Below are 12,710 nucleotides of genomic sequence, written 5' to 3'. Positions count from 1 at the left end.
AAAAGTTGGCGTTCTTAATCAACATGCTGCTCCGCGATCGCTGTCTGCTCCCTGTCATCACATGCACCGCTGGAAAGCTCTCTCTCTCTCTCCTGTACAATGCTGTCGGATCCAAATATGGTCATTTCCTTTTTACCAGCAACCAATCGTGGAAGTAAAAGGGGGGATTTAACTCTAAAATCTCATTGTCTGATGATAAATCTTTAAAGCCAGTTTTCTCAAAATGACTTTTCTCTCATACTCCAAGTCCGAAATCTCCACTTCAGAAGCACCTATATACACCAAACTTTCCAGTCTTGTACCTAGTTATATTATGAAGACATTTACAGAGGGATTTGTAAATATATTATTCATATATGATTTATATAACATTTTATTCCAAAAAACATGGTGAAAATATTTTTTTTTTCAAGGCTATTGACAGTATTTTCTGATTTACAGGATAACAAAAGTAGATATCCATAAATACCTCTGTAATTTTTTTCCCCATCTAATATGTGAACACAATGAAAAATTTATTTGAAACCTGGCTTTATCCAATACTCAGATTTCGTTTTTTTTAATATATGCAAATTAGCGCATATTTAATTAGATAATGTATAATTTGCATATTTAAACATTAAATTACAGAAAACTTGTAATACATTTTTTTCTCATCGTAATGTAGGTACTCAACTGGGAAAGTTTCATGGTGATATCTGCTAGTTAAAAAATGTACCCTATTCACCTGTAGTGTCTCGCCTTAATAGCAAAGATTGATTAAAGCCACACTATGTAACTTTTCACCAATAGAGGTCGCTAATTCAAAACAAAGGCGTAGCTTGATGACACCTTGATTTGGCAGAATCATGGGAGTTGTTGTCTTCACCTCTACAGCCGGTATCCCCATCAGAATCATGGGGTAACAGTGATGTTTTATCATATTTGAGTGTGATGAAAGTTGTTATAATGCTACTCCGTGCGTTCGCTCTGCGGCAACTATATGAGACACTTGTTGCACACTGCAGTGAGCTTGATCGATGGTAAATATGGTACTCACGGTAAACCAAGAAATGAGATTTAAACAAAAAGACTAACTGTGATGAACTGTATAACAGTGATTAGTTTTCTATCGATGAATGTATCCAAACAGTTCCTCACCTGTCTAATAAAACACATAATATATTAAACGTCTTTGGTGTTTCCATGGTTTTTACAAAATAAAACCGGAAATCGAGGGTAACGCGGGTATGTCGTCACTGATAGATGACACACGTGTCCTGGTTAAAACTGCTTATTTCTCTATATTTAAACATTCTTAGAAACATTTGGGATAATGTAAGTACACAAATCAACAAAATTTATATAACATTGTTCTAGTGGTTTTTGAATATTTTAATCCCGAAAAACTTACATAGTGTGCCTTTAAGTTAAATTATTATTTGATAAAAACCAAGGATTAAGAATCAACTTCCCGGAGCTCCAAACTCAAACCCCATGGCAAACAAACAGGATGTGATGTATCCCGTGAATCCAGAGAAACACTGGTCTTGCTTATAGTTGTCATCATATTTTTATCTGCAAAGTAGACAGTTCATGATGTCACTTAGTTGACTGGAAAGAAGGCTGGTATGAAGGATTTCTTTATTTGAATATAAAACATTTACATTATACATTTCAAAAGGTAAATAAATAAAACATTTGAATTAAATAGAATAATTAAAACACTACCTTCAGAATGCAACTCTCTAATTACCTATAAAAGCTGATAGTTTTTTTGTTTTGTTTTACTTACTATTGTTGTCATCCAAAAATTGTTTATTTTCAATGTTCATATTATCAATGAACCTGACTGTGCTGTACAATGCATCTCAGTTACATATTTTCTACATCTTGTTTTTTATGAGATAATTTGGAAACCTGCTGAACTCAGTCACTGAGTTTTATGAATATTTTTTCAATAATTGTGCAGCCCTATTTCCACCTAATCTGTGTTTGTGTCAAACCTGTTCCTAATTAGAGGCTATTTAATCTGACACAGAGACACTGAGCAGTTACACAGGCTAAATCCAGCATAGAGGAGTTCAGTGAATGTGGTGTTGAATGTGTGTAAGTGTGTGAGTGTGTGTGTGTCAGAGACGCTGTAGAAGGACAGAGTGCCGGCAGACTTGTCCAGATAGACGCCTACTCTCTTATATAAGGGTGAAGGGACGGGTAAGATGGTGCTCTTGAACTTGTGCCAGAATATGAATTGATCATCAGTGCACTCCAACCTCCAGGACATTTCATTGTACCCAAAAACACATTCATTTCTCCTTCCTTTCCTACTGATTCCTTTATATGCAACTGAAATATCAGCCTCCCCCCCGCTCCATTCAGCCTCCCAGTAACTGCGTTCAGTCAGACTCTCTTTACACAGAACCTGAGGATAGTGCTCAAATCTGTATGGACAATCAGGGAATGACTGTTCTTTATCCACATGTGTTGCCTTTCTGTGGTCCTCAGACAGCATGAGATGAATGTTTGCTGTGTTTGGATCCAGTGTGAGATCACAGGCATCTAAACATAAAGGATTAGAGGAGATAACATTAAACCACATACCTACCAGAAAGACACAAACACATTGACCAAACAAATAAATATGATAAACAATTGGAATACAAAATTCTATTTCCAAAGTCACTTTTAATATGGAAATGAGAGTTTATATTTCTAGAGTTTATAGTTCTCTCTTATAGTTCTACACAGAAGCATTTTAGGGATGAAAATGGCTTTGCGTTGTTGCCACCTGTGCTATATTTTTTCAAAATTCAGGTGTGTATGTGTGTGTTCCTACATTTTTCCAGTCCTGCTCTTATCCTGATCTCTCCACCACACTCCAAACTGTGAGAAAACAACAACATTTTCCATTTAATAAATTCACGGGCAAAAATTTTGTCATTTAAAAAAGATTTAAAATAATAATTATATTTTAGGGGTGGGGGTGGGGGGTAGTCATAAACAGCTAGACACATATTGATTACTCTTTAAGCACTGGAGAACTTTATGAAAATGATTGAACCATTTTAATTTATTAAAAAATAAATTATATAAAAAAAAAAAAAAAACCACACACACAAAAAAAAAGTGCCAGCTATTTATTTAGGGGTTTGATTTTCAATATTAAGATTTAAGTGCTACTTATTGTAATACAATAGTCACATTCAAGCAATGCTCTCCCACATATCTAAATGTGCTTCTTTCTATCACTACTATAAGCAGCAAAAAATGTCTATATGTATTGTTTTAATGGGACACTCAGCCCTATTACTACCAACAAGTTCTTTTAAAAGGGGCATAACACATGCAGTTTCTGCCAATCTCATGTTAATCTTCAGTACCTATAGAGTAGTATTGCATCCTTCATATCCCCGATGAGTCTTTAGTTTTATGAGATTGATAAAAGACAGATGATATGCTGTACTAGTGTTGTTTTTGTCAAAGAAAATTATGACTAAATATCGTCGTCAACGAACCTTTATCACGTGATGAAAACGAGACGCAACGTAAATGCTGGTCATGTGACGATAACTATAATTAAATGAATAATGCAATATTGTTGACGATTAAAAACCACTAAATGTGGTTTACAAAATAAAAACTATGCTAAAATGTATTTTCATTTTCGTTGACCAAAACGAGATTATAATATTATAACGTTATTTCGTCTCATTGCGTTATTAATATTATTGCGCAGACGCAGGCGACATAGCTGAGCTCCTGGAGACGTGCTGGCTTCTGTAAACCGAACTTGCACATTGATGGCACGCTCTTGCTCTCGCTCTTGTTGATGTGTGCACACACTCATACAAGGCATTTTGCCCTTTATGACGTCATACAGGGTCATACCCCCCCCCCAAAAAAAACGTTCCTATACTTATACGAATCTTAAAGGATTGTATTTGGCACAGAAATTCTGCATCATACATCCAACATGTTTTTTGAAACTGTATCCATGTTTAGCATGAGAATCAAACTCTTTAACAGTAGGGATGCACCGATACCATTTTTTCAAAATCGATCCGATACCAAAAATTCTGAGTATCGGCCGATACCGATCCGATAACAGCGCAGTTTTTTTTTTTTTTATCAAGTAGAATTTCTATAACTCTGGGTTGTACTGATAATCACTATTTTGTGTGTTAAACACAATCTACTTAATACAGCCAACTTCATTATAAAGAAAAAACAACAACAAAAAATATATGATCATAAGTGGATAATTCAGCAGTAAAATTTAATCTAGAAAAATCAGGAGTGCACAATAACTATAAAATCTGAACATTTTGTGAACAAAAACGTTTAGTGGGGAACAAATAAGAGACAATAAGTGTAACACTAAATCTGGCAAAACGTTACACATTGCTCTTTGTATTTTTGTAAAATACATTAATGAAAAACAAGATAACAAAAATCAAAAATATAAATTATTTTATATATAGCCTACTATAAAATTGAGACATTTTTTACATGTATAGCACAGCTGTTTAATGAGGAAGCAACATATGATTGATAGGACTGAACAAGAACGGTTATTAATAATCTTTCATTGCGTCACTGTATTATGATATGAAAGGCTCCAATACAGTGCGGCACAAAGCGCTTATGGGCATCCCGAGTGCAGAATGATGCGCTTGAAGCAACATGGGTCACAGCGCGCAGCGCATCGAGTCCGCATTGAAAAGTTTAAAGCACAAAGAAAATACATATTGATGCGTAGTGTATTATACAGTATCTATCTATGCAATAGTTTATTCAGCATTTTCTTTTAACAGTTTTAAATTTCAGTAACTGTGCGCGTGAAGAACAAATAGTGCTCTGACCTTACTCCAGTGTTGTGATCTAACAGACACCCGGTAGAAAGTAACATGATTAAGTTACAGCAATAAAGTCCAGCAAGATATAGTTGTTTTATGCTAAACCATAGACCTTTATCTACAGATCAAGTATAATAATAGTAACATTGAATCATCTTGGAGAGTTTCATTGTGTTAACTGTCGTAACTAGGGATGTCCCGATCCGATCACGTGATCGGAAATCGGGCCCGATCACGTGGTTTCAGACTCGATCGGAATCGGACTTTACCTCCCGATCAGGACTCGGATATATATGTATATATAATCTCATTATTTTTTAACACATCTATAGTTATGCAGTGGCACAGAGTTATTACGCCGGTTTCACACTGCACGTGTTAGCAGAGCATAAGCAGCGCAGGAGCCGCGCCTTTTGCTTTTACACTGGCAGCGTTTATCACGCACGGCTGAACCGCGGCTTGTGTACAGACAGAGTACTCTATAATGGATAAGTTGGCATTGCTTTATTTCGTTTTCAAATACATTTAAGAGAAAAGACTTGTCAAGAAGCTTATGTTATTAATAAATTAAATTATATAACTTTTGGTTCATCTTTGTTTTTATTGTTCTGGCAACAAGTTTGTTTTTGGACATTTGTTTTCTTTTTAAATTGATGTTGGTCACTTGATTGACTGTTTGAAACACAATAGATATCAATGCGCTTTTTGGATAAAACTGCGTTGTATTTTGGCCATGATCAATGCATCACTTTAATTCAGTGTAAGCGGCGCAGCAAACATAGACTCGGCGCTGAAACGATCGCGGCACTGCTGCTTCTGCTCTGCTACGCGCTGCTGCGCCGCCTCTGCGTGCGGTGTGAATGCTCTATCTCAGTGGTTTTCAACCTCTCCTGCAGGGACCCCCTGACAGGCCATGTTTCTGTTTTAACCCTGAAATGGCACACCTGATTCAGTTAATTAAAGGCTTAATGAGTAGTTGACTAATTGATTAATTGACTAATACCTACTCTTCCTACTCTAAAAACTACTCATTAATTGAATCAGGTGTGCCATTTCAGGTTTAAAACAGAAACATGGCCTGTCAGGGGGTCCCTGCAGGAGAGGTTGAAAACCACTGCTCTATCTGTTAACATGGGCACCGAAAAAAATACGCGCAGGAAACCGGCAGGAGTGCAGTTCCTAAAAGCACATTACTGGTTTTGCAAACACTGTGGCACTCTTTTTTTTTTTTTTTACATGCCTGCCGGGTATTTTAAGTTGAGGTGATATATGTTTTTATATTAGACTTTTTTTATATTTACTGTTGCACTAAAGTCCAAAAGTGAAGAATTTATGTTATTTATTACTTGATTGTTGAAGCTACCTCACAGAAGTGCTCTGTTTGTTAACAGAGTTGTTGAATTTTAAAATAAGGTGAATTAAATAAAAAATAAGGAACATCCTGGATCTGTTTTTTCGCTCTTCTTTATTTTTTTTCATGTATTATAGAAGTATCGGATCAGGACTCGGTATCGGTAGATACTCAAAATCAAATGACTCGGACTCGGACTCGAGGGCAAAAAAACCTGATCGGGACATCCCTAGTCGTAACCGAACCCGACGCACTGTTTGAATGCTGAATGAAGAATGATTGACAGCCGCAGCTGAGGGAAACGTTTACATGATCTTGAATCTCACATTATACTATATAATGGCTTCAGAACACATAATATTGTGCACGAAAACTTTATGGTGCTTTATAATGTTTGTGTGTTTTTTCTGGGGCTTAACAATAACACAGAATAGTATACGTACAATATCGGATTTGGATCAGCCTCGTCTGACCGATACCCAATCCGGCAAAACTGTGTATCGGTTCGGTGCATCCATATTTAACAGTGTAAATAAGTCGGAATGCATGAAATAGCATTAGACATCCCCTTTAACAATTCAATGAAGCTGAGATTTCAGTTATTGAAAATTGTAATTGATAAGTAGACTATTTCAGTGTTAATTCTTCAAAAATTGGCAAAGAAATTTCATACAATTGACACAAAAAACGACATGAACACATACTACCAAAGCACTGATTCTGTTCCTTATGGTAAGCAAAAAAGCTTTTGTCCGAGTGTGTTCATTTATGTTTATTCATATGTCTGCTTTCATTTTCAATTAATTGAATAATCATATAAATCAACTTAAGTAATAATGTTTGTTCCACATACTTGAGTTTCTTCAGTGAGCAGTTTGGATCCTCCAGTTTGTCGTTGAGCTGCTGGACTCCTGAATCTCCTGGGTGACTGTAGCTCAGATCCAGCTCTCTCAGGTGTGAGGGGTTTGAACTCAGAGCTGAAGACACATAACCACAGCCTTCCTCTGTCACCATACAGCCTGACAACCTACAGATGGATAAAACAAACAAGGACCACTAAACCAAAGCAAAAACAGACACTTTCCTCACGTTAGACTCACAGAGTGATCTCTTAAAGTCTTACCTCAGTATCTGCAGTTGACAGTCTGAGCTCTTCAGTCCATCAGAGAGCAGCTTCACTCCTAAATTCTGCAGGTCATTGTTACTCAGATCCAGCTCTCTCAGGACACAGTTTGAGGATTGTAGAGCTGATGACACAGTTTTACAGGACTGACCAGTGAGATTACACATAGCCAATCTGGAGAGAACAAACAAAATGAAAAGTAACTGCACACATATGTAATACAAATTCAAAGATTGATATTTATATTGTTAACCAGCAAATGTGTGTGGTAATAATTTACATTACATGCAACACAAATACAGGAATGCATTTAAAGGACATTTTAAAACAATACAAATGCATTTATATATACCTAAATATGTTCAGTGTACATTTCCATATCCATCTCAAGTGTTCTTAAAATAGCAAAGTATTGAGCATCCAAGATTATCAAAGATCAAATCGTACACACCTAAGTATCTCCAGCTGACAATTTGGACTCTTAAGTCCATCAGAGAGCAGCTTCACTCCTGAATCCTGCAGGTCATTGTTACTCAGATCCAGCTCTCTCAGGACACAGTTTGAGGATTGAAGAAATGATGATAAACATCTACAGCTCTGAGCAGTGAGATTACAAAGCATCAATCTGAACAGAAGAGGGTTAAATAAGTTAAATTCAATAACTCACAATGCAGTTGTCTCTAATATCAGCAAATAATATCAGCTTCTTTTAGCAAGTTCCTTTCATCTTTTCTAACAATCCAAATGTTTTTGTCTCTGGTTGTGGTATTCCATCGTGAACAGATGCCAAATATTGACCGAATGTAGTGGCAAATTATTGTGGCAGAATTTAGTTAATTATGGAAAACCATTCACCTCAGTATCTCCAGCTGACAGTTTGGACTGTTCAGTCCATCAGAGAGCAGCTTCACTCCTGTATCCTGCAGGTCATTGTTACTCAGGTCCAGCTCTCTTAGGACACAGTTTGAAGATTGTAGAGCTGATGATATAATTTCACAATCCTGACCAGTGAGATTACAGCCAGCAAGACTGAGGGAAAAAAATAGATTATTAACCTGTTAAGCTGCAACCCCACTTTTGAAAAATCCCAAGAAATGACATACCCAAACTGAAACAGATACAGTTCATGAACCCTTTGTACTAAAAGCACAAGTATGATCTCATTTGAAAGCTGACACCTGGCAGTTTATTGTAATGTAGAATTAATTATTGTCATAATGACAAAAATTGTTATAAATAGCTTCAAAGTTTTGTAAAGTTATTAGAAATTATTTTTTATGAAACATCCTCATGAAAATAAAATTGAAGTTGGCCCTGGAGCAGTCTAGAAATGCACTACAGCTAATGCCACATGTCTAAACATTTTATGTTTAAAATCTTAAGATAATAAGTCCAAAACTCTGTATTTAGTGAAATGTTTTTCAAGACCATGTCATGTGACTTTATTTTGATTTGATGCTAAAATGCTACTGATATTTAGTGTCATCTTCTTACCATCTATGCAGTATATTGTCTTTGTTGTTTTGTGGTGCAAACGAGCCCCATTCAGTCTCAGTCTCCCCCTGCACACATTCACACCTCTCCAGCCAGGTTATGGCTCTAAATATGCATTTCTTTTGTCTGCATTAGTTACTAACGACTGGCTATTCACATGCTATTCATATGGTTTCAGTCACTAATTTATTTTCTCAAAGTTCACCCTTACATTCTAAACTGTTTTAAATGCATTTCTTGAATAAAGAAACATTTCAGTAAGCGTTCAAAAAATAATAAAAATATAACTTCTAGGTGGCAGGTGCACCTAGGGCTAGCTAGCATGTTAGCTTAGCACACCATCAATACACGACAATTTATGAGATTAAAACCATGTTTGTGCTTATAAACTTACTTTATAAAGCAAATCGAGTATTTTAAATAATTTTCTGTGATCTAATTTGGCTTCAGATAAAAAAATCAGACAGAAAATATACTATTGTATACTGTTCTGCACAATGATAGTCTATATAGATTAGCATTACATTATAAATATAATCTATTATTATGGAAATACCTGGCATGGATTGAAAAACACAGGTAACTCAAATATCATAGCAAACATGTTTATTGTCTTCAAAACGACTGTTTCTCCATGTTACAGCGCGATCTGTTGTTAGCTGTGTGTGTGTTCGAGGCTTCCTGGATTGTCACATGATTATGGCACTTCTTCATGTTCTAATACTGTGCACAGGGCGGCGAGGGCGCCCTCATGCTATTGGTATGAATTGAAAACGCATTAACAGAGTATACAAACGCTCATAATGATTACATCGACGCATTTGGGTATAAATTCAATAAATATTATTCCTGTCTATAGAAATCTGATGTAAACCTATGAGAATATATCAATATTTCTCCAAATCTGCACATTTTTTAGCTAAAAGCCCGGAAGGACGTTGTTTTGTGTATCGCTGTCATGACGACGGCACGGGAGTTTTTTTATGAATGAAAGCGGCTGACGCGCATAATTCATATCAAAGGTATCGACTCATTTTTTCATTTCATAACTCCTGACACAAATTAAGAAATAACTGTCGCTATAAGTTTCTCAGAATACAATAGTGGTCAAATTCTGAAACTTGAGTCTTATATCTTTGTAATGATGTATAGTTTGTCAAGGTATAACATTAAATCTGATAGTTACTTTGAACTATTTATAAAAAAAAACGCTTCAGTGCGCCCGCGCTCTGGCAACGGTTAACAGGTTAAAAGGGGATGTTATTTTTTTTTTTCACCACAGCGATAACAATATTCAAATAATATACTATTTCTTTATAAAAAAAATAAAGTAACAACAACTACAATATCACTGTGCCTTAACTCACACAGCTTTCATGCAGTTGATCACAGCTGGTATCAGTCTTCTTTGACCCACATCTGATGTGTTGTATTTCTTGAGGTCCAGCTCATCCAGCACCTCCTCTGACATCTGAAGCATGTAGGCGATTGTTGAGCAGTGAGCAGGAGAGACATCAGTTTTCGAGTCTTTGCCTGATTGCACAAACTCCTGAATCTCTCTGGACAGAGTCTGATCTTTCATTTCCAGCAGACAGAGGAAGAGATTGATAGATCTCTCAGTGGAAAGATTGTATGGAGCAGTTCTCATGTCTTTAATTTTGTCTTTAATATAAGTAATGATTTGACTGATGCTCTCTGAGGTGTTCACTATGTGTGTCAGTAGATCCTGTAAGAGTCTCTGATTGGACTCCAGTGAGAAGCCCAGGAGGAACCGCAGGAACAGATCCAGCTGTCCATTCTCACTCTCAAGGGCTTTATCTACTGCTGTCCTCAAAAGCTCACACAGATTGTATTCTTTGGGCTGTTTCCCCCTATGTTTTTTACTCAGAAAAACCTGCAATGGCTCCGTGTTGTTGTTCACCACATATGAGTAAAACACATAGAGAGCAGCAAGAAACTCCTGGACGCTCAGATGAATGAAACTGTAGACTTTCCTATGATGGATCACAGATTCCTCCTTAAAGATCTCAGTGCAAATCCCAGAATACACTGAGGCGTCAGTGACGTCTATACCGCTCTCAATCAGGTCCTCCTCATAGAACATCACATTGCCCTTCATCAGCTGTTTGAAAGCCACTTCAGCAAGTTTCAAAATCACTTCTCTGTTGGACTGCAGGAGTTTCTCTGGATCTTTCTCTTCATACTTCTGATTCCTCATGTTGATCTGAATCAGCAGGAAGTGGATGTACATTTCAGTCAGAGTTTGAGGGATTTCTGCACTCAGATCTTCTTTCAGGAGCATCTGAAGCACAGTGGATGAGATCCAGCAGAAGACGGGTATGTGGCACATGATGTGGAGGCTTCTTGCTCTTCTGATGTGTGAGATGATTCTGCTGGCTTGATGCTCGTCACTGATTCTCTTCCTGAAATATTTCTCCTTCTGAAGGTCACTGAATCCCTGAATTTCTGTCAGACGGTTGATGTAATTGGAAGGGATCTGATACACTGCTGCTGGTCTGGAGGTGATCCAGATGAGAGCGGAGGGAAGAAGCTCTCCTTTAATGAGGTTTGACATCAACTCACCCACTGATGAAATTTTATGAGTGTCTGAAAACATCAGTGTGATTCTGCTTTCATCCAGACCATCAAATATAAACACAACTTTACACTCCTCATAAATCTTTGAGTCTAGATCTTGAAGTTCAGGATGAAAGTCCAGCAGAAGACTATGAAGATTGTACTGATTATCTCGGATCAAGTTCAGCTCTCGAAATGGAAGCACAAACACAAAATCTACATCCTGATTGGCTTTTCCCTCAGCCCAGTCCAGAATGAACTTCTGCACAGAGACAGTTTTCCCGATTCCAGCGATGCCTTTAGTAAGAACAGTCTTGATTTGGTCTCTCTCCTCACATCCTGGTTTAGGTGAGGCTTTAAAGATGTCATTGCAATCGATTGCAGTGTCTTGTGGGTGTTGTGTTCTGGCTGTTTTCTCCATCTGTAAAACCTCATGTTCTTCATTCACTCCTTCACTCTCTCCCTCTATGATGTAGAGCTGTGTGTAGATCCTGTTCAGGAGGGTTTCATTCTCTTTGAGTTTGTTTCCCTCAAATAATCTCTCATACTTCTTCTTCATGCTGGTTTTGTGCTGGTCTTTGACTCTCTGCAGGGGTCCAGTCTCCAGTGTGTGTGTCTGCAGGGCTGCTTCAGTTTTTTTCTGACTGATGTGAGTCTGATAGTGGGATGTAGAGGACGGCACAGATTTGCTCAGCTCATGGACCTCTCTCCTGCTAAAAATAAAATAGTAGCAAAAATGACAATGGCAGTGATTGCACTGACCATCAGAAATATCATCAATATATCAGTTACTGGACATGACTTTGGTGCCCCTTTTCGAGTATCCATTTTTGGATTACATTGTTTTTTAATTGAGTTTATTTGAGATGCACAACAGTAAATTAGCAAGTTAATGTTTATACTAACGGAGGGTCAGAGGTCACTGGTCCATCACTGAAAGCAATGGGTTGCACCATGGATCTGTTACTCTTCAGAGACACACCGCTGGGTTCTGAAGACTCTGATCTTTGTCTCCTGCTGATACTGATAAACAAAACAGAATTTTTAGAGCACTAGCTATTAAGGTTGCACAGTATACCAGTAATGCATAGCAGCAACAATGACAATGGCAGTGATTACAATGACCATCAGAAATATCATCACTATATCAGCAGAGGTGGGTAGTAACGAAGTTCATTTACTTCGTTACATTTACTTGAGTATTTTTTTGGAAAAATTGTACTTTTAAGACTAGATTTGAATCTGGGTACTTTTACTTTAACTCGAGTACATTTCTAATGAAGAAACTGTACTTTTACTTCGTTACGTTGGGCGACGTTCCTCTCGTTAC

The 12,710-nt window shown here is 37.1% G+C and overlaps 1 protein-coding gene across 2 annotated transcripts; it reads right to left on the bottom strand.

The window, feature by feature from the left end:
• Window positions 1–1,607: 1,607 nt before the first annotated feature.
• On the bottom strand, window positions 1,608–12,397 carry LOC308687458 (protein NLRC3-like). Of its 2 annotated transcripts, none has more exons than XM_081360022.1 (8): window positions 12,287–12,397; window positions 10,171–12,093; window positions 8,165–8,338; window positions 7,761–7,934; window positions 7,310–7,483; window positions 7,040–7,213; window positions 2,816–2,862; window positions 1,608–2,538 (listed from the first exon to the last, which is right to left on the bottom strand). In XM_081360022.1, the coding sequence occupies exons 1-8, from the start codon at window positions 12,334–12,336 to the stop codon at window positions 2,003–2,005; spliced, it is 3,252 nt and encodes a 1,083-aa protein (XP_081216148.1). In that variant the 5' UTR covers window positions 12,337–12,397; the 3' UTR covers window positions 1,608–2,002. The 2 variants fall into 2 exon arrangements, with proteins under 2 accessions (XP_081216148.1, XP_081216149.1); XM_081360023.1 differs by having other exon boundaries at window positions 10,171–12,090.
• Window positions 12,398–12,710: the final 313 nt, after the last annotated feature.

The sequence above is a fragment of the Scardinius erythrophthalmus genome (genome assembly GCF_964197995.2).
Source record: "Scardinius erythrophthalmus genome assembly, chromosome: 3".
Taxonomy (NCBI): domain Eukaryota; kingdom Metazoa; phylum Chordata; class Actinopteri; order Cypriniformes; family Leuciscidae; genus Scardinius; species Scardinius erythrophthalmus.
The sequence above is the reverse complement of the archived record's forward strand: the minus strand, read 5'-3'. Positions and strand labels throughout refer to the sequence as shown.

Coding starts and splice junctions, on each gene's coding strand:
- LOC308687458 (XM_081360022.1), bottom strand. CDS start 12,336: ATGGTGCAACCCATTGCTTTCAGTGATGGACCAGTGACCTCTGACCCT. Junction 7,935..8,164: donor TGTCAGCTGGAGATACTGAG/GTGAATGGTTTT, acceptor TCTTCTGTTCAG/ATTGATGCTTTGTAATCTCA. Junction 7,484..7,760: donor TGTCAGCTGGAGATACTTAG/GTGTGTACGATT, acceptor TGTTCTCTCCAG/ATTGGCTATGTGTAATCTCA.